This window comes from Varanus komodoensis, unplaced genomic scaffold (genome assembly GCF_004798865.1).
Source record: "Varanus komodoensis strain SLA01 unplaced genomic scaffold, ASM479886v1 scaffold5, whole genome shotgun sequence".
Classification (NCBI taxonomy): domain Eukaryota; kingdom Metazoa; phylum Chordata; class Lepidosauria; order Squamata; family Varanidae; genus Varanus; species Varanus komodoensis.
The window spans coordinates 50,529,402-50,551,793 of NW_025336087.1; the positions used below are offsets into that span (position 1 = coordinate 50,529,402).

The 22,392-nt window shown below is 39.5% G+C and overlaps 1 protein-coding gene across 1 annotated transcript in view; it reads left to right on the forward strand.

The window, feature by feature from the left end:
• The window catches only part of DMRT1 (doublesex and mab-3 related transcription factor 1), a 65,842-nt gene that overhangs the window by 24,256 nt on the left and 19,194 nt on the right, over nt 1-22,392 (forward strand). The window contains exons 3-4 of the mRNA XM_044446389.1: nt 7,813-8,094; nt 17,631-17,793. Of these exons, the coding sequence (XP_044302324.1) occupies nt 7,813-8,094; nt 17,631-17,793 (445 nt within the window). The remainder of the gene's footprint in view (nt 1-7,812; nt 8,095-17,630; nt 17,794-22,392) is intronic.

Below are 22,392 nucleotides of genomic sequence, written 5' to 3' on the forward strand. Positions count from 1 at the left end.
GGTACAGGATTGGGGAGGGCTGGAAGAAACTGGATGTGATAAAGTTTGACATTATGTGATAACTGCCAGTCAAGATGTGATGCTGATTGTGTGATTGCAATTGGTGTATATAGTTTTTAGATGTTAAAATAACTAAAGATGGCAATTGGACCTGGGACTGTGTAGAGGTAGTCACTCTTTGCCCACTGGTATTCATCCTGATACAAGTCAGGCATCACTGAAGCTCTCCTGGTAGGAAAGCTGCTATTGATGCAATGGGAGTCACTTATTTTTTATAGCAGCATGCAACCATAATACAGAAATAAATGTTGTAGCATTATGGGATTGGAGCCAGTGCTGCAATTCTGCTTATGGAGGCAATTCTGTTAGTTGAATTGGAAGTGAGCAGTTCCACCTCACCTGCACCTGTGCCCTTAAAGGATGTTCCAGAAACCCATGTGAACATTCTTTCTAGTGACATGCTGCAAGTGGGGAGGAAAGAGGGGTGGTGGGGTAATTCCTGCTGTGCTAGTGTTAGCATGATGTTGGATCCACACCGTCATGATGTACCACTTTCATTACAAATAAAATCTAGTTAAAGGATGTTGTTGATTAAAAGTTTGTTGAAAATGGGGCTATAAAAGTATCCACTGCAAAGCTTATACGAAAAGCACGTGGAGCTTCAATTTGTGGAACTGGGATGTGGAAGATCTCAGTTCCATGGCTCAGTGGGGACTAGAACCAACTGGGTGACTTTGGATTAATCACAGACTCTCAGCCCTACCTGCCTTGCAGGGTTGTTGTTTTTAATTATGTAAGCTTCCTTGAGTTCCTTGAAAGGAAAAAGTGGGATATAAATGTAATAGAGAAACAGCAGGATGTACACAGACATAATGTGTAGTACTGGCTGAGTTGGGGATTGGAGGCACTGCTTTGGCTGACTGATTCCAAAAAGTGCTGCTGGGGGATTATGGCTCTGTGCCATGGCAGCTTTACTACAGAGTTCCTCAGGGCTCTACCTCTGTTTTACAACTAATCCAGGTGAGGCAGAGGCTGTCCTTAACTGGTGTCTGACTGATGTGATAGGCTAGATGAGGGCCAATAAATCCTGACAACATGGAGGTCCTTTTGGGAGGTAGTTCTGCTTCCGGGGTAAGTGATCTTTGCACTGTTCTGGATGGGCTTGCCCTTTCTCTAAAGGACAGGGTACGTAGTTTCGGAGTGCTTCTCAACCCAGAGCTGTCTTGGAGTTTCAGGTGGCTGCTAATGGTGAGGAGCACTTTCCTTCGGCTTCAGCTGATTCATCAGCTGTGCCCTTACCTGGATGAGCAGAGCCTAACAACAGTGACCCATGCTCTGGTAACCTCCCAATCAGACTAATGTATTTTACATGGGGCTGTCCTAGAAGATGGTCCGGATACTTGGTTCAGAACAGAGCAGCCAGGATGATAACAGGGACTGGCTGATCTGCACATATAACGCCAGTCTTTTACCATCTACACTGGCTACCATTTGAAGTCCAGGCACAATTTAAGGTATTGGTGATGACCTATAAAGCCCTAAGTGGTTTTGGACCTGGATATCTGAAGGAGTGTCTCCTTCCTTATGTGCCTGCCTGCCACTTAAGATCTGGGTTGGAGGCCCTTCTTTGGGAGGTCTTTTTGAAGGAGATTAGGAGAGTGGTAACCTAAAGAAGGGCCTGGGTATGGAATATGCTTCCCAGAGAGATGCTCCTGATGCCAGCACTTTATTCTTTTCGGTGCCAGGCCAAAATCTTTTTATTTCCCCAGTATTTTAAGACTTAATTGCTATTTTAATTGGGGTTTTATTGAGGATGTGATGGTGTGCTTTTTTATTTTTATTTGTATTGTATGACTGTCCTGAGACTTTTTGTAATAGGACAGGATAGAAAAGCTTTAAATAAAATAAATACTGTCAATAGCCTGGAAAGTGAGCTGGAATTCTGCTTGTTGACTGTAACAAAAGGGTAGTGATTGGGTTGTATTAGGAGCCAGCCATCTGGAACCAGGCTACCTTTCTCTGTGCTTCCCCCATGTGGTAAGGCTTCCTTGTGAAGGTAGGAAGCTGCCTTATGATAGCAAAGCATTGGCTCAGTTTAGCCCAGTATTGTCAGCAATGCCAGCTGCTTTCTAGGTAGTTTTGCCAGCCGTACTTGGAGACACTGGGGATTGAACCTGGGACCTTTTGGATACCAAGCAAGCACTGTACCACTGAACCACAGCATTTTGCCTGTAGTGCTGCTAACTTCCCCTAGCACTGTCTTCTCCTTGGTACTCAGCAAATTCTTCAGGATCAGCCGAAGATATTTTGCTTTGTAGGAGCAACAATAAATGTACTCCTCACCCTACCCAGCAAATCAAGGTGCTATTTAGTTCTAATTGGAACTAAGTATTTTAAGAGCAAGGAAGGGTTGCCTTGCAAATTAACTGACTAGCTAAGAAAAGTAGTGAGCAATTTCAAATTTACTTAGCTAATTTGCGAGATTGTTGTTTAAAAGAACTCTGAGAGCCAGAAGTCAGAACCAGCTGCAAAACACCTGTACCTAATATTGAAGAATTCTGAACCCCAAAATGTCTGTTGCATACCAGAACTGAATGGGAGCTCCTTATATTCAAAAATCCACTTCTGGTTATTCCAAGCTTTCTTCTTGGCTATAGCATAAGCCAAGGTAGATTAGAAGATACATTTTCTTGTTGCTATTGTTAAAAAATTGGGATTAAAAAATTCTTGCAGATCTGCAAATCACTTAGATACCTGCCAGTAGGTCTATATCTAGCTTATGCCATGCTTAGGGCCTGCTTTCATCTTTTTGTTTGTTCACCTTTGCAGTGATGAGGAAAACCTTTTTCTAGTACTTGTAACTGGCTCCTCTTATTTGCATTTCAAATGAAAAAGAAGAGAGAGGAAAACCAGAGATTCTTTGTGGTCTCTGTGCATCACACATATGGCCTCTGCACCTGTGTGAAGCCTGTTACTGGGAAGTTTCAGTATCTAAGAGTGGTTTTGCAGGAACCCCTCCCCCATCCCAGTATCAGTAATAAAAGGGAGGAGTTCCCACCTTTTCCATCAATTATTTGACGTGTCTCTGGTGTACCTAGTAGTATTTCTCTTCTCTTTAATTCTTGAGCATTTTTACTACTCTACAGTCCTCTTTTCTCTGGAAATATCTTGGTGTCTTTATGTGTAAATTTTTTATATTATTATTTTTCTTAATATTAATTCTTATTTTTCTTACCCTTGGCAAGTTTTTTTGTTTGTTTCACAAACCACTCCCTTACCCACCATGAAAAGCTACCACTCTGTTGGTGATCCTATGCTGTTTCAAACTTACTTTGCTCTTTTTCATTTTAGAGGAAACAGGTGATTTTAACACCAACTGCAGAAGGTAGTTAATAAAATTTGGCTTGTGAAAGGGAGCTGCTACAGGGAAGGAAGCAACATTTGGAGGTGAATTTCTGTGGGAGAGACAAAATATTGCCTAACTGAAAAACCCACATCTTAAGATGCTTTCTGTGTTTTGCCATTGTGTGTTGGGTGATGTTTAATTTTCAGAAGGAAACTTCTGTGGGGCTTAGGTTTTTGGGAAACTATGCCATATGTGCCATTAGACCTTCTCTTTAACTGGGGGACATGGGGACACAACATGGTACTGTTCACTGGGTAGAAAGGGAAAGGTACTCTACATGTGATGAGAGGTACCCTTAGTATATTGGTACCAGTTAGTATATGTAATTATTGGGTACTTAGCCAAAATATACTTTGTGGATCCCTGACTTTTCCTGAGGCTTTGGAGAGCCATTGCTAGGCAGAATAAACCGTATTTATCTAGGCTAACCCTTTATAACATACTTATATTGTTCACAAGTGCTGAAAGTACTTTTCTTCCTGGGTGTGCCCTAACGGGAACTTGTGAGTACCTGTCTCACTGGTTGCATCAAATAACAACTTACCTGTAGTATAGCTGACCCACAGCTTTACTTTCCTTAGCAATATAGCACACTCTTCAGAAAAGAATTATTACTAACTAAAGTTAATATGCTGCATTCCTGAAGCCTTTTGTACAGTATGGAAGATCAATAGTAGTATTTATTGTATGGCACATTGATCTGGAATGAATGGAAGAACTGTGTGATGGAGTTAGAATAGGAAAGACAGCAAGTTGCGATCTAAAGATGTTTAAATGGAACATCTTTAAGCCATTTTTCTCCCATGGCTGCTAGAAACTCTGTCCTTTATTTTACTTAATTTAGTATTTTATACAATAACACAGATCTCTAACCTCTATTTGTGTGAGCTTCAGGTTCCCCATCGAAATCTTGAAATCTTTTGGCCTTTGTCTTTTAAAGGGTTTTTTTAAACTACTCTTAAAATGTCTGCATTCATGTTAGGTAATAAGCTAGAATCTTGCTTAACCATATTTTGTAAAACATTTTTTCTTCATGTTTTGTTGGAATTTTGTCTAATTTTATGTATTTCTGTACTTATCCTTCCTGGCTATCCCTTTATTAAATTGAGCTTAGTTGAGTAGTTTCTTGAATAGAGATGGTCTGTATTAAGGGTGGGCACAAAGTCAGATCAGGAACTTCTGGTAGATCTCTAGGTGCTTTGTGGGAGATTGACAAGAGGTTTCTGCTTCCAGTTTAGCAATAGCAACAACATTAAGGCTTCCTGGCACCCCCCTCCCCCGGCAAAAGGGCTGTTAAACCAAAACTAGAAGTGGATTTTTGTGTGAAAGAACTGTATTTCCAGTACTGAAAATGAAAAGGCAGTCTAGTCTGTCCCATAATTCTGAGTAAGGCGTGGGCACCACACTGCCCAAATATTTTGGATGACCTGCCACCTACCCTATCAGTGTGGACAACAAACGGATTATAGAAACTTTGATCCAAAACAATTGGAAAGTTCCAATTCCAAATGTCTGTGCCTGTGTATGTTTTGTACCTGACTCTAGTTAATAGATCTTGAAATTCAAGTAAAAAAAGATCCTGTATAGTTGAAGTCTGCTTAGCTTTGGTCTGCATATCAAATAAAATGCTATTGCCTTGCTCTGCATTTTCTTCTCAGCCTTGGAATGTTATTTTGCACTCAGAGTGCATATGCTGTCTTGATTTATAGCAAGTGAATTAGCACAAGTTGCTTGGGAATTATTTTTTTATTGATTGTAGTTGCCCTTTAAATTAAACTGTGGCATTTTTGTTGTAATCTTTAATACATTGTATTATTGACAATTTAGCAGCTTTGGCATTGTGCATATGGTAATGCAGTTTGATCCAAAGAAGAGGGTTGTGACAAGAAACTGTACTCTCTCCCTGCTGATCCCTGTTTTTTCAGCTCACTTATTTGACCATACAAGCATAGAGAAAAGGAAAGGAAACTGTCTACCTAATCTTGACACTCTGATTTCCAGCGTTAACTGTGCACAAGGCTCAATCTATTCCCCACAATGCAGTTAAATGGTGTCACTCTTGACAATTCTAGCTTAAATCAGCACTACTGCACAAGTAGTAATTTGTGTTGGTTATGAATGCATAATCTGTGCATCTTCCTACAAATCTCAGGTTTACAGAATTGTCCCAACAGCCAAACTGTAGTTCATGGTTATTTAATTATGTACGTTTTTTATGTTGTGAGCCAACTTGAGCCCCAGTCACTGGGATAAATAAATAAAATAAATATTGTCACAGGTTACAAATCCTCTCTTTTATGATTGCACTGTGTTACTGCAGGAGCTGTATCCAGCCATGAGAACGTCTGATGGTACTGATTCAAGTCACTTGACATTCTTCCCAATTATGTAACATCATGTGTTCCAGGTTCTGTTTTTAGGTCTTTGGGATTTAAGAAAGCATAATTTATGTTATGCAATCTGGCATGATTTTATTGTTTACATCATAATTATATTTATATCCCACCTGTTTTCTTTCAAGGAACTCAATGAAGCTTATATAATTTTCCACCTCTGAATCTTATCCTCACAGCAAGAACCCTGTGAGGTAGGTTGGGCTGAGAGTTTGTGACTGGCCCGAAGTCACCCAGTTAGTTCCATGACTAGAAAAAAAGAGTCCCATTCCCACATTCTTAATAACTACATTTATAATTGATGTAACGCTGATGGAATATTTGTTTTCGTTTGTATTGTTTAGTTTTGGTCTGTCTGGTTGTTCTTTCATTGTTTAATTTCAAATTTAGTAATTTAATAAAATTTAAAAAGTTAAACATGAAAGTTAATTGGACACTCTGTGCTTCTCAGATACTATGCTAAGTGCATATCTGGCCGCCTTCCCCTAAATACATCAGATTTACTCCTGATTTACATCAGATTTACAAATACTCCTGAGAACTTTCAAGGAGGCCATATTGGCCATTTCATGACCGAAAAGAATGTTGTCTGGTTGTGGTGCATATGTGAACTGTCTTGCTAGTGGCACCCATCCCCTGGAATATTTTCTCACATCTGGTTTGAGAGGTGACAGATGAGCTTCAGATGCCTCTTGAAAATGCATTTTTTTATTCAGGCTTTCCCTGACTTATAGTCAGTTATAATATACTTCTATCTTATGCCCTATGCTTTAGCAACTGCTTTGTTGTTGCTTTTAAGGTATTTATTGTTTTACACTTTTTAATATTGGTTTTCATACTGTACTGTATATTTGTTTATGGAAATTGCTTGGCAAACCTTGGATGTCAAGTGGCATAGAAGCTGCTTATACCACTGACTGGATGACTGGGGAATCCAGGTTAGTGCCATCTTTGTACTTCTGCCAGACGGAATAGACTTTGTATTTGGACCAGCTTTTAGCATTCAAGCTGTTTGCTGAAATAGATATTAAAAGGTGGATGCTCTGTCTTTTTTTCTTTCTTTGATGTATCAGTAGGCTTTGATGTTCAAATCATAACTTACCATTACAGCCTATATTTTGGTGTTAGCTATTTGCAATGCTATTTGAGTATTACTCCTGGTGGAAAGGCAGGATATGAGCTAAATATATAAAGGCTGCAGGAACACCTGGTGGACTGTGGAGTGGACTCTGAAGAACATCTAATCTCATTGCCTTCCTTGCTGTGCCCATCGGTGGAGCAGAGCCATTGTTTCATGCCATCGGGGGCAATCCCTGTTCCAGGTCTGGCGTTGTGAGGGCAGAATTGCCTGCTTGACTTCCAAACTCTGGCCTGATTCGGGAATCATTAAGGTTGAAAAGCTGTAAACACTGTAAAATTTAAAAATGTTGAGGGGAGGGCAGCAAAAATGCTCTCTGGTTTCCATGACATCATGTTGAGATATTTCACCAGTGACATTTATTTATCTATTTATTTATGTTGTTATAGTTACAGCCCAGCCTTTTTCCTGCAAGGAATTTAAGGTGGCTTACATAGGGTCCCCTCCTCTCCATCTTGTTTTCTCAACAACAATCCTGTGAGGTAGGTTGGACTGAGAACCAGAGACTGGCCAAAGTCATCCAGTGAGCTTCATGGGAACTTGAACCCACACTGCTGGGTCCCAGTCAAGCAGTTTAACCACGTCACACTGGATTTCTGTATTGAGTTGTGCAGGAGGGTGAGGAATTATAAGGATGTTTTTATTTTGGGAAAAGGCCTGATTTTCCTTGGTGACATCTGGGAGTGGACTAGAAGAATTTGAAGTCATCCCTTCAATTTCATGCCATCTTCTGGGTGTCCACTCTCTCCAATCTTCTATTCCTTGAATTTGCATTTTGCCACTCAAGTCTGAAATGTCCTGAGAGATAAAACTTCACCTTTTACAAACTGTTTCTGCTCCTCTGTAACCATTTGTGTGTTCTCTTTCTTTTAGAGGGACGGATGCTGATTCAGGACATTTCTTCCCTGGCCACCAGAGGGCATCTGGAGAGCACATCTGATTTAGTTGTGGACTCCACCTACTACAGCAGTTTTTACCAGCCATCCCTGTATCCTTACTACAACAACCTATACAACTACTCGCAGTACCAGATGGCTGTGTCTAGTGAAACCACTTCTGGAGATATGGGGAGCCCACTGGTTGGGTCCCCTGTCAAAAGCAGCCTCCTGAGCCGCCAAGCAACCTATATGTCAAGCCAATCAGGAAATCAGTGGCAGGTACTGTGTCAATTAATAATGTCAGGGATAAGAACATAAGAAGACCTGGATGAGACCAAAGACCTACATAGTCCAGAGTTCTGTTCCTGCAGTGTCCAACCAGATCGCCATAGAAAGTCCAAAAGCAGCACATGAGGGCAAGAGTAGCCTTTCACTTGAGTTCCCTAGCAGCTTGTATACAGAGACATATTAGAAGACAACTAGTAACCATGGATAGCTTTATCTTCCAAGAATTTCACTAATACCTTTTTAAAGCCATTCAGTTAATTAATAGCTGCACCTACAACTTGTAGTTGCAGATTCCTGTGGAGTGTCTGTGCACTAGATCCATGGTCTTGTCTGAAGAACATTTAGGCTGTCACAGTAATTCAAGTTCAGTTTCATCCTCACAACAACAACCCTGTGAACTAGGTTAGGCTGAGAGTGAGTGACTGACCTAAAGTCACCCAGTGAGCTCCATGGCTAAGTTGCTTTGAGTTCTTTGTAAGAAAAAAGCCGGATATAAATTTAATAAATAAAAAAATACGTTGGAGGATGCCAGTTTGGGGAAGGCTGATATAAACCATAATATACAGCATGGCATTAAAATACCTATCTGTTCCAATATAGAATGGATAAATAATGTCTGGAATGAATTTGACTCACAACAAACTGAAACTAATAAGTAATGAAGTAAATAGGGCAGTGAAAATATAAGCAGTTGTATGTTTAAAAAGAAGACCCAATGGTACAAGCATAATATGAATGTTAGAGCAACTATTAAAGTAACACTACTGTTTATAGAAAGTAGGATTCTATTATTGGCTTAACAGCTAGCGTCAAACCATTTCCACCAAAAGTAGTGAGTAATTACTATATGGGAAATGACTTCATGTATATTTGGTCTTCTGGTCTGCTAATTTTCCCATCATTACACTTTACCCAGTTTTTCAGAAACTAGAGTTGTTTCCTTAGAAGCTTGTCTCATTTCAGTGTTTCTCTCATTTCAGTGTTTCTGCTCCACTGATGGGTGCTGTGTTTAACCCTAAATTACTTAAGAGGTTTTTCAAGGGTTGAATAATTTGCAGTGTTTTTTGGAGAACAGCTTTTGTTGATACAGAAGAATGCAGACTTGAATTTTCAGTGAAGCAGAAGTGAAGTATAGCTGCTTTGTGCTGGGCATTCCACAGAAGAGAATTGGGAGATGTCCATGTAATTCAAAAACATATTCTTGCACTGTCGGATCCATTAAGTGCAAACCATACCACCTTGCCCGTTTGGTTCATAGTTTTGGATGAATCCTAACCATGAAGTACAGTGCTAGCACCTACCTTGCTTGACTTTCTTAAGTTATCAAACATAACAAGCATGGCTCCACTTTTCTGTAAGGCCAGAGACTGAGGCATGGCAATACTGGGAAGCAACAATTTTTAACCGTATCTCACTGTCATGGATTTGTTAATTTGCATTCTTCAGTTTAAGTGTTTTGGTCCTCTGAGGTCAATTAATTTCTAGTTCACATAGATGACTCACATCAGTATGTGCTTTTCTCATGTTGCAGGCTTATATTCACAAGTAAGACCCACTGAGTAAAATAAAACTTTGTCCCTTGCAAGTGTATGTAGAATTTTAGCTTTAGTCTATCCATTTGAAGTTAGGTTCTTGATTAGAGGAAATGAAACACTATCTAAACAGAAGAATATTTGTAAAAGCTTGTCCAAACAGGAATTCTTGCCCCTGAAGTCTAATTTCCCTTTCTGGTTTTGCTACCATAATAAGTCTCCTTTCTAGTCAAGGAAACAATGGTCAAAGGAAAAGGCATCCAAAAGCTTCAGATATTATACCCTGAATTAATACCAGATATAAATGGAGATCTTGGAGTTTTATATTTTAAATACAATAGGGCAAAAATCACCATGTTCCATTTTAGATTTTTGTTTTTATGTGCCGTCAGATTATCTCCAACTTATGGGCACTACCTGTTTTAATTCTTTGCTGTCTCAATGATTAGAAAGAAAATATTAAATAACTGCCTTGGAAAGCTAAAAGGAAAAATTAATTGGCTGTACTAAGAAATATATTACATTGTTAATTAGAAGAGGTGTTGAGCTTGTTGACCTAAACAACTTGTGTGTGAAGGATTTAAAAAACACAGACATAATTTAAGCAGCTTAGAATATGAACTCAAAGTAGTTGCCTCCTCAACTAAGAAAAATGTTACCCTCATCACCTTTACCCTCATTACAGTCCTCAGGGGGAGTCACCAAAAAGGTTTGAAATGGCTGTGATCCACATAAGGATGGTAATGTATAAAAACAGCTGACCATGCTGGGTATTTCCATTCCTAATGGCTGCTGGTGTCTATTCAGAGATTCTTCACAAGAATTGTGGGAATCCACATAGTAAGCCAATATCAGAGGTTAGTGTGTCTGAGGAATGTTGTCACATGGAAACATTTTCCTCTCTCTTCTGAATGAAGACCATAAGGTTTGAATTGGTCATCATTCAGAGGTGGAAACATCCTTGTCCTTTGGTTGCTTTGGCTCCTCAACAGTTGATGCTAGTGTCTGGTTATCTTCTCTGCTTCTCACAGTTTTGACTGTTCAGCATTTAATTTGTCTTCAAAGAATTTGGGTTATTTTATATACTTCTGTATACATACAAGTTTTCTTTGGTGAACTTGTCCAAGAAATGAAAAGAATGAATAGTGTAGATATATATGTGTGTGTAAAACAAATTAAAGACACATTTAATGTTTTCAGAGAGGGAAAAGTCCTACAGTTCCCAGAATGCTGGAAATTGTAGGACTTTCTGTCTAAGCATGTGTAGGATTGCATCCTAAATAAGAAAAATAGAGCTGAGGGGAGACACTATTGTCCTGAATAAGCTTGCACTATCTATCCATCTATCTGTCTGATAGATAGTGATAGTAGTCTGTTATCAGATACCAATTTATAGATTGAATTCCACACAGCATTTTAAAATATAATTCTCACCACTCTAGAAACAAAGCCAGTTGGAATTTTAAATATTGGGTCCAGTAGTAACATATTGTTGGATCCTCTCTGCAGCCTAAAACAGTTATGGTTTGCCATGCAGGTGTACATCATATTCAGTATTTGTAAGATACCCTTCACAATACAGATTTATGCTAAAAGTAACCTAATGTTTCTGACAGCTCAAGTGTGACATGAATATAATCCATATTTCTTGGAGAAGCTAATCTAAGCCGTTTATTTTCCGATACTGCTGATAGGGCTATATCTCTTGATGTCACAGTGGTTGAGATTCTGATGGTAACATATTGTTTGTGGGTCACTGCTTCTGTCTAAAACAGTAGGTTGGAACAGAATAGCAAAGGTTAATTAAGTTTGTCTATCAAGGTGGGACAGATATGGATGGTGCTTATATTTTCATCCTAGATTCCAAGAGAGGCAAACCATGGTAAAGTCACCATATTTTTCTTCATGAAGGAAAAGTCACTGAGCAGAATTTAGAATTTAATCTCAGTTGCTCCAAACAGTTCTAATGTGATAATGAGGAATATAATACAGTTAATATGGTAATACTGAAAATTCCACTTCCTTTTAAGAAAACAAATCCAAAATATTTGTCAGTTTAATAACTTTATTAGGCCTAATAAAGTGGTTGCAAAATATTGTGCAAGCTTTTGAATTACCTGGAGCTTTTCATTGATCAAGATGGTAAACCAAGCAAAATTGGGAGTGCAGAATTCTTCCCAGAAACCACTTGAAATTATCTCTGTACCTGGCAGAGCCTTATTTGAATATTTGTACCCTCCTTTCATTTGCATATTCCACTAATCAAATCCAAGCTTCATGACTTGAACATCAGTCATTTTTTCTCTCCCTCTCTTTTGATGTTCTTTTTGTTTTGATGACCATTTCACCTGATGAAAACTTAAAGCTTCCATAATATTTTGTGACCTTCAAGTGTTTGTTTAATGAAACTTTTCCAGTGATACAGATTTTGACATTTTTTTTGGCTAACATGAAGTGTAATCTCGTGACTTTTTTATTACTCTTTGTAAAAAAAAATAACATACATACAATACAAGGCATACAATATTATGTACAGCAATCAATTCATTTTATAGGTCTAGATTATCCTTGTGGTTAGCACCTGGGAGGAGTTACTGCAGTGAAGGAATGCTGCTACCAGTTCAACCCTTGAAAATTCTCTAAATGCAATTTACAGAGATTTGTTGGCTTTTTTTGAATGCACATAAAGGAGCCACAGCAACCTAACCCTTGCCCTGCCATTGCAGAATGCGCATGGAGATCACCTGTTCCCTCTATTCCAATGAAAGGCATATGTGGCTTGAACATTTTCTTTAAGAGACCAGGCTGAAATAGTATGTTGAAAAATTAAGTGCTCCCTTAGTATGTGCTGTGCATGCTCATGCACTTTGATGCTGAGTGCAGAAGTCCAACTTTCTGTAGTTCTCATATCCATCCTTTGATACAGAATATGAATGTGGGGGGCAATATCTGCAGCATTCTTATGTCCATTCTGGCCCTGGAATAGCAGAGAGAAAGAGCTTAACAAGGTACATCAGTTATTAGCCACAGATGCTTGAAATATGTTTGTCTTTCTACCTGGAGACTTGAAGATTTACTTTGGTCCACAGTTTTTCATTATAAAATTCACAAGGACTAAGATGGTGTTTCCTATGGATTTTTTTTTTTTTTTGCCCTCTTCCCTGAGAATTAATGGTGTACTTTGTGAAACACCTATGGTACACTGAGACACAAATTTTCAACATCCCTTGTGCTGAAACACTTAATGCACAACTCTCAGCAACCTCATTGAGTAAATGATCTTCTAGGTCCCCTCTATAATACAATGCTAAGGTCAAGCATTTTTATGTTTGGCTGGTTCTTTACCGTTACTATAAAATAGGGTAGCTAAGCTCTATAAAAAGGAAACCTTGTGGCTCAGATTTACTGTGTTATATGTTCTAAACAGTTTAATAAAACAAAGCTTAAACCTTTCTGGATTTTCTTCAGTGGTTAATCCAACACATATTGTTTGCAGAGCCTAGCCTCCGTCTGTAGGTCGTACTGTGGTTCACAGACTTGGTGCGAGTAATAAGATTATAAAACATGTCTCTTGCTAGCCCAGCAACCACATACTACTAATAATAGTTGTAATAATTCATTGGATCCTGAGATTTTAGGTGAGTTGGTTTTTTTAAGAAATGGAAGGGGGGTGGAACACAAGAAGTCTTGAAAGGAAACAGGTCATTGCCCATATCCTCTGGGGAAGGCAAACAAACTAGACATCCTTTCAGCACCAGTGGATCATAGTGCCATTTTATAGCTGCTAAAATTATATTGTCCTTGTCCCATGATAATTTTTATGGGATGCATGGGAAAACAAAAGCCAAAAGGAGACGAAGGTGTGAACAGCACACTTTTAAAAAACAGCTTCTGTAAAAAGTTCTAAAATGTTTCAGCATCATACCAGAGAACTGTCTAGGTAGCTGGAGAATGAAGGTGCACTGTTAGGATTCAAAGTTCCATAAACTCCCAGCATCCCAAATAACTGTGTAGTGGGTTCTGGTGGTTCTTCAATTGATGTCCAAAGAATATGTGCACATTTGACTGGTTCTTTAGGTTTACTTTTCTGAGAATCTTGAGGAGACTGATGGAAGGGTCATAGAATTGCTGCATATTGCCACATTCTAGATAAAATTTCTGGTCTATAGTGTTTGCCATGGGGTAAAACAAGGCCAGGTTGAAATCTCCAAATGGGTTTTCATCATATGGGAGGAGTGCAATCCAAACATCCGTTAACCCAAACATAGATACACAACTTGAGTATTTCAGTCATTTTAAAATCAAACAGATTTGTCTCAGTCATATGAAATTTAAGACAACATATGTACATGATAAGGCTCAAAAGCTTAAAAAACCATTTGCTGCAATTTAAAGAATTTTCTTTGAAATTCACATTTCTCCTGTTTTGTAACCATTTTGTGTATTCATCATATACTTTCTATATTTTATTTTTTTCTGGATAAATGCTCTGAAACAAATGAAGTTGCAGTGATTTTGTTGTTCTTTGGAGAAGAACATAAGAAAACCATGCTAGCTTATTCCAGTGGTCCATCTAGTCCAGCTCATGGTGACAAACCAGCTACCACAGGATCCTGTGCCCAATCTCCTCTACAACTAGTGTATGCGGGCATACTGCCTTTGACAATGGAGGAAGCAATTCATTGAGTGCTAAAGATTGATAGTCACCTCCGTGAAATTATCTGGTCCCCTTTTAAAGCCATCCAAATTGGTGCCCATTGCTGCTACTTGTGCCAGTGAATTCCGTAGTTTTAACTATGTGCTGTGTGTAGAAGTACTTCCTTTTAAGTGTACTGAATCTCCCACTAGTCAGCTTCATGGGATGACCAGAAGATGGGGAAAATGTTTCCCTCTCCACTTTCTCCACCCCATGCATAATTTTAGATACCTCTGTCATATCTCTCCTTAACTCACCTTTTTTCTAAGCTCATTTCCAGTTGTTGTAACCATTCCTCATACGAGAATTGTTGCATTTTAGTTGCTGCTTCTCTACACATTTTTCAACTCATTAAGGTTCTTTTTCAGGTGTGGCAACCAGAACGGTACCCAAATATTTCAAGTGCAGTCGTACCAAAGATTTATATAAGCAGATTACAATCCTGGCAGTTTTGATTCCTTTCCTACTTATGCCCAACATGGAATTTGCCTTTGTCTAACAGTTGCACACTGTGTTGATGTTTTCATCAAACACTCTACCACAATCCCATGATCCCTTTCCTGCTCAGTCACTGCTAGCTCATATCGCATCAGCCTATCCTTGAAGTTGGGATTTCTCCCCTCCCCAGCTTGCATTACTTTACATTTGCTTCCATGGAACTGCTCTTGACATTTTCCCAACTTGAGGTGATCCCTTTGAATCTCATTATCCCCTTTGCTTTTAACTGTCCTAAATGGTTTAGTGTCATCAGCAAGCCTGGCCACTTCAGTGCCTACCCCTAATTCCAGATAATTTGACTAGAAGAGGTTGAAAAGCACTTGTCCTCTCTCGCTCTCGCTCTCTCTCTCTCTGGATTTATATCCTGCCTATAATACTGTCCTGTGGGGCACTACTAGTTAGACCTCTCAATTGGGCTCCATCATTACTAGAGTAGCTCAGGAGCCTTTGGTAAGGGACTCTGTCAAAAGCCTTTTGGAAGTCCAAGCAAACAACATCTATGAGATCGCCCCCGTCCACTTGCATTACTGACATTCTCAATTCTATTGTGAGACAGGATTTAACTTCATGGAAGTCATGTTGATTCTTTTTTGGCAGTTCTTGTCCTATGTGCTTAACTGATTCTTTAATGATGCTTTCAATCAGTTTACCCAGAAATGATGTAAAATGAACTGGATTATAATTCCCCAGTCCCCTTTTAAAAATAGGTGTTACAGTGGCCATTCTCCAGGGCCTCTGGTACAGAGACTGATCTTTGGGACCTACAGGTGATAGTCTATTTATATATAGCCAACGTATTAAATGACTGATTGTAAAAAGGGCAAAATAAGTAAGGATAAGTCATGTTGCAACATTTTGCACACACAGATCCCATGAAAGGACTTAGGAAACTACATTTATTGTTCAAAAAAGAATACAATTTTCAAATCAAGAAATTTCTACAAAAGCTAAGGAACATATAAAATCACTTATCCTCAGGTGCACGGGAATGTAAGTTAAGGCAGCCACATTGCTTTTGCATCATCAACAGAAGACCCATAAGTTGCCTTTCAGGTTGTATACTGCTTTGAACCTTAGGAAGCAGTTTGGCTCAAAATTCATACAAAAATGCATATGGAGTGTATTGAATACAGAGCCTTATTTTAGGGGCATGCTATTTAAATATTCTCCTGCATTAAAAAAAAAATCTGAGAAAATGAGACAAAGCAGACTCCATGAGGGATTTTGCAGGCTCACGTCATGCTTCATTACATCTTAGTGTCTGTACCCCCACACTTTCCCTCAGTGAACAGAAGGAGATTGTAGGTGGAAAGACCAAAGTGTAGGTATGTGGAGGCTAAGTTGAAATTGAGTAAAATATGGGGAACTTTAGAAGTGCGTACTGATAACCTGACACAGACATTAAGGAGGACGCTTTAATTTGCCCATTTCTGTACTTTCGTGCATGAGTGCATTAACTCTTATCAAGAGATGGTTCTTTGATCTTGGTATAACTGGGTTTCATGCCTGATTATCCCACAATGAGGCCTAGGTTCCATATTTGGTGTACCGAGGGTGGAAAAGGATCAGTAAGTTTATTGTAATTCTTGTCTAGGAGTCTTTCAGTTGAGGGTATAGCCTTCCTTGCAGTCATGTCTACATATGGCTCTTAAAGCCAAAGACAGGTAGCATTTTTGTAAGAAGACAGAATGTGGCCTGAGGGCATCTCAGTGTGCATGTTCAGTGCATTCGTGTCTCACAATCATTTATTGTCAAGCAAGTGCCACAGGTTTTGCTGGACTGCCACAAATTGCTGAACCTTTGAAGAAATTATAAAGCCCATAAGCAGAAGAACTTCTGTCATACTAGTGTCAGCTCTCAACAATGAGCTTTTTTTTGGGGGGGGGGGGGTTGAAAGGCCTTTCAGTAGATTAGAATGCTAACACTGGGGACCAACCTAAACATTTAGTGTCTAATTGTGCACTACGTGAGTAATAGAGCTATATGTGATAGTTCTCTTTGCTGTTGTGTAAGTGTGCACCACTCTGCTTTGAACTGAACTGTGATTCCCCAAAGAAAAGGTTAAAAATTCTTCCCACCTCCATAGAGGAGGAGGTTCCAGTTGTAGCTTTCCAACCCTTTTTAAAAGCCCACTGTAGGGTACAGGGTGAAATTGTGGGACAAGTATGAAAGGTTTAAATATCTCCCCTTGGCTTCCTGGGGACCTAATCCAAATATGGACTATGTGTGCTTGCATAGTAAGTATGGTTCATTGTATTACTGTTCTTATTATATTGCATTTATACCCCACCTTCCTTCCTCTTGCAAGGTACCCAAGGTGGCTTACATAGTCTCCCCCAGACCATTTTATCCTTACAAAAACAACCATGTGAGGTAGATTAGGCACAAAGTGAGCGACTGCCCTGAAGTTACCCAGTGAGCTTCATGACTGAGCAGAAACTCAAACCTGAATCTCCTGTCTCTAGTCCAGCCCTCTAATTCCTTAATGGCTATTAGTGATAAATAAAACTAATACACCTAGCTCCGTTGTGTATAATTAGACTTAGCATTTAGTTTGATTGTTGTCCTATTTGGGAACAAATGGAGAGTTTTCATCTCAAGGAATTCTTAGGTTGACAAGAATTGTATTAGTTCTGTTTATACATTTAGTGATGAGGAATTAGTGATGCTAAACCAAAGTCTAAATTTTGGGTGCCAGGGGGAGAGGAGTCAATATCCTTCCAGAAAACAATCTATTTTTTGTTTGTTTATTTCTCATATTTGTGTAACACGCGCCTTCTTTCTGCTCTTTCTCTAAACAGGTGAAAAGTCCAGAGAATCGTCATAGTGTGAGTTCCCAGTACAGGATGCATTCTTTCTATCCTTCAACTTCCTATTTGGGACAGAGTGTTGGGGGGTCCACCTGTGTCCCCCAAATTTTCACTTTTGAGGAAAGCCCCTCTTACTCGGAAACAAAAGCAAATGGTAAGTATATCATTCTCCAGATTTTATGTGGGAAGACGCGGGTTTCCATATAATACTTTGAACTAGTCAGGAATGTATAGTGTTGGAGAGTCAAAAGTGACTAGAATAATAACAAAATTATTTCAAAATGGTTCACTTGCCCTCTGTTTTTTCTAAAGCTTTGTTCTTACCCCACCTGCTAATGGGTAGCAATAATTGTATTTGTTCGTTTTTATTGGCCACTTTCCCATGTAAGACCTTTCTATTTCTTTAGTGGACCTTCCATTTGGTTTTAGAGCCTGCAGCAAACTCATTGGGTTGACTCCAGCAGAATGGATTTCCCCTCCCCCTTTCAGATGCCTCATATGCTCACCCTCCTATTTGCTTTTGAGGGTGAGAACAAATTCTAGAACATATTTGGGGATGTTCCATGAAGGAATTTGGGCAAAGGGGTTCCTTTATGCTGCTGGACTTCTGTACACCCAACTGTTGGATCCAAGCCCATGATGCTTCTTTCTTTCTAACATTTAATTTTTTTGTCTAACTGGGTACTTTTAAAATGTAGTATGGGGGGATATAAAAATGCCCCAAATGTGTTTATAACTCTAATCGGATTTGGGGAGAAGAGCACTGTGTTGTTTAGCATTTTCAGACTGTATAAATTGCTGCACTTTCAATCAATATTGACTCTTGTCTAGATGATATTCCAGATACTGATATTGTTCCCTAAGTTATCTCATCAATCAGCAATGGACAAGCAGGGAGATGTAATTTACTGAGCTGAAGCCGTGTTTTCTAAGCTCTGATAGAGTGTTTTTCCATAGCAGGGAACCTGCCAGCATGAGAAGCACAGGTACAATTATGAAGGGTGTGAATAAAAACACATGGCACACTTTTCTGATGGTCCTGCTAATAGTCCTCCTGCTTTCCTAACACACTGATCATTTCAAATACAGGAGGTATATTTTTCAGTCCAGAGGCAGACAAATGTCTTCATCCCAGTCTGTGTTAGCTCTGCTCCCTAAAAACTGCCATATCATGGGCTGTCTTCCAGTTCAGACAGGAGGGAGTAGACAATAGAAACCTCTACAAATCTTACCAAAGTGGAAGTATTCAAATAAACCTCTTCTTCCTCTGTACCCCTATGTTAGATGTCAGAATTAAGTTTTAACTACTGTCTGCTTGGTATAGACATTAACTTTATTTTGCATTTTGTTGACAAGTGTGCGTTCTCTCATTGTATAGTGCAAGCATTGAATGCAAGTGTGTTTCAGTTTCCTGAAAATCTAATATGTGACTCAGGAGTGTAGAAATATATTGGGCAGGGCTGGATGACTCCCCACCTGGTTTTCCATGGGTCCAGTGATGTCAGGAGGGTGTGACCATGTGTTTTGAGGACATGGAATGCCCTGGTAAAGTGGTGTCTGGAACTCCTCCAACTGGCAACAGAATTGAGGACTCAGTTTTCTTACCACACAGCTTTCCCCATTGAAGAGCAGACAAAGTTCCAGTTATAAAGACAAATGGTGCTCTGTTACCTCTGCTCAAAGATCAGCAAGTATGCATCACTCTAGCTGTCCTGATGGAGTGTGGCTTGGATGACCCATTCCCTGGTCTAACCTTTTAAGGGTTTCCAGTCTTTAAGATTGCAAAAAGAGCCTTTAAATATATGAGCACTATCTGATGAAATCTCAGAAGCCAGGTTACATAAAAAATTCTTAAACTGATATTCCATAGGCATAGGCAAAAGAGTTATGGGCAATTTGTGGCTGCTGTTGCCATTTGCTGCATTCATGCAGCAGGGACAACAGGCTGGCTAAATAAGTGCTGGGTTTCCCTATGTGTCTAAATCTGTTACCTACCAGATAAATCCTCCCTGCCTATTCTGATACCTGAACATCTCACTTTGGAATGTTCTTTTTCATTTCCGTTTTGTAGACAACTTTCAGAGCCCTGTTTCCTTCACTGTTGCTAACCACATTCCTCAGCAGACAAGACAAGTTGATCTGCTGGGGAAGAGGAACAGCGAACAGGGCAATTGTTCCCTCTTGAATTCCTTTGGTGGCCTTATAGTGCTGAAATGTTTGCTTTGTTTGTTACAAGGTTTTTATTTTGCCTTTCATCAGTCAAGACAGCTAATACCATTGATTTTAAAAAATCACACTCAAAAGCTGAAAACCATCTAAAATACACACAAAAAGTAATAGTAACATGTGAACACTATTAGAGAGGCAAAAAATGAGCCACTGGTAGGACAATGAAATGGTGACTCGATTGCTCTCTTTTCTGTATCTTTGATGCTACTGATGAAGTCCTTTCTTGCACTCCCTACCAACTGTACATTGAAAGTGGACTGCTCAGAATGGCCTCCCTTGCACCTTGAGTAGACAGGTGGGATTATATGAGGGCAGGTGGTCCATTAGGTATCATGGTCCCTTCAAGTTATAACCAGTATTTGGTATAAAAGAGGAATTACATGTTCTAAAAAACCATCTTGGTCCAAATGTTTTTGCCACTGCATTTTTGGACCAGCTTTTTCTGTACTATCTCTTGAATGGGTTCAATTTCACTATGAAGTGATACAGGACAAAAGCACTCACTGCTACTATTGCTTGGGAATCCCAAACCACAGCTGATTTTTTGAGGGGAGATTATGTGCACACGTATCCAAAACAGCCTGACCTACCCTGGACCTAATGACTAGCAGCACTTTGTGTCGTGTCCTAGGATTAGGCTTCCATTTGTTAGTTCACATTCAGTAAGTAACAGTTCTAAACAATGGTTCAGAAGTCTTCCTGGTCACTCTAGACTGAGAGGAAAAAAAGAAATACTGTGCCAATGTAGTCTGGTAGTTAAGAGCATGGGACTGGGATTCAGGCAATCTGGTTTCTACTTCCAGCTCAGCCAAGGAGCAAACTGGGTTACTTTGGCCAGTCAGACTCTCAACCCAACCTACCTCACAGGGTTTTTGTTGTGGGGATAAGAATGAGAGGAGGAGGAGGAGGAGGAGGAGGAGGAGGAGGAATGCCTGCTGCTCTGAGTTCATTGTAAGAAAAAGGGGGATATAACTTGAATGAATGAATAGTAAATAATGCTGTGTATCATCAGCATGTAGTTATGACATGAGATTGTTGCCTTGATTTTTGTTTACCTAGAATCAGCAACCCTTTGTGGATTAGGAAGCCAACAATATTCATGCTACCTTTACCTTCCCATCAGCTTCTGTTCTTGCAGTGAGTTCAGAACTCTGCTTACTGCTTCATAGCTGAGATGCCAGTTGTGCTGCTATTTCTCTTAGTCTAGAATAGTGGTGATTCAGAGCCTTCTAATTATCTCGGTTTCCGCCTCCACCTTGGCTGTCAGCTCAGTTTAGCATCTCTGTTAACTCAAGGGAATATACAATGAGGAGAAGCTAAAACGCCCTCAGATTTCTGGCATGTGTGCATGTGTGGATAGAAGGGTTGTTGATTCAAGATAACAAAGCTAATTTAACCTGAAGTGTTCCTGGTGATATAAAGAATGAGAGACTGAAAGAGCATTAAAGAGGTGGCTGTCTTCAGATGTTCAGAGTGGTAATTGAAGTAGACTGGGACAGGTGTGCATTGTATGCAGGTAGTTTAATGTTAATATTCAAGATCACATAGACCGGTTTAAAATCTTAACACATTTTAAATGGTCTGCTATATTTGTGGGATAAGTAATTAAAAGAAGATTGGTTTGGTATGTATGTTTGAATACTTAGTATATTTATCCATCTATGCAATTGTAGGTTATACTGCATGTTGGTGATTGTCACTTCAAAGCCAGTAGTTATTTGTTATCTTAGTTCATGACCGTGGTGTGCGTGCGTGTGTGTGGGGTGGGGGGGGCAGTGTTATGAATAAAGAATCTGGATGAATCAAAATTACTTGATTTGAGTTGAGTCACTTGGGCTACAGTCCAGTGTGGTACCTGCTTGGAAATACGGTTTGTATAATCCAGTGAGGCTTAATTTTAGTGATCAGGAGATTAAATCAATTATTTCCATTGCTTATTTTCAAATTCTGCCCCTCAACATGGTGGACTTACTAGATAGCAACATCACATTCACTGTGTGCATCGAACCATTTAAGAAATCAGTCGGAAATATACTTGGAAATATGATTTCTCCAAGTTTGCTCTCATTAACAACTATTTAATGTTGGGGAGCTGTTAACTAGCAAGTTTATTTTCCAGTGCATAGCTGCTCAGAGGCAGAGCTTAGGCCAAGTACAAGTTGAATAACCTTCAGGAAAGCTGTGCTGTCCTTCTGTCGGCCGCTGTCTTTGAAAATTGCCTGCAGAGTTAGTGAGCAGGAACAGTTAAGATTTACAAACAATGATGAAGCTTGTCATGCATCTTTCACCATTCATCATCTGGGTGCCGTGGCTGGGCGGTGAAGTGTTCTTCATAAAAACCAGCTCAGTGTGAAATACACCTCGCTGCAATGTTTACTGCTCTGAAACTCGTCAGAAGCCCTTTATAGTAAATCCAGATTGCGATGTGACATTACAGTATATCATTGCACAGCGCGGTGGGGTTTACACTAGGAATGAGTGCAGTTCACACCAGATGAGATGTCGAAATTGAGTTATGTAGGAA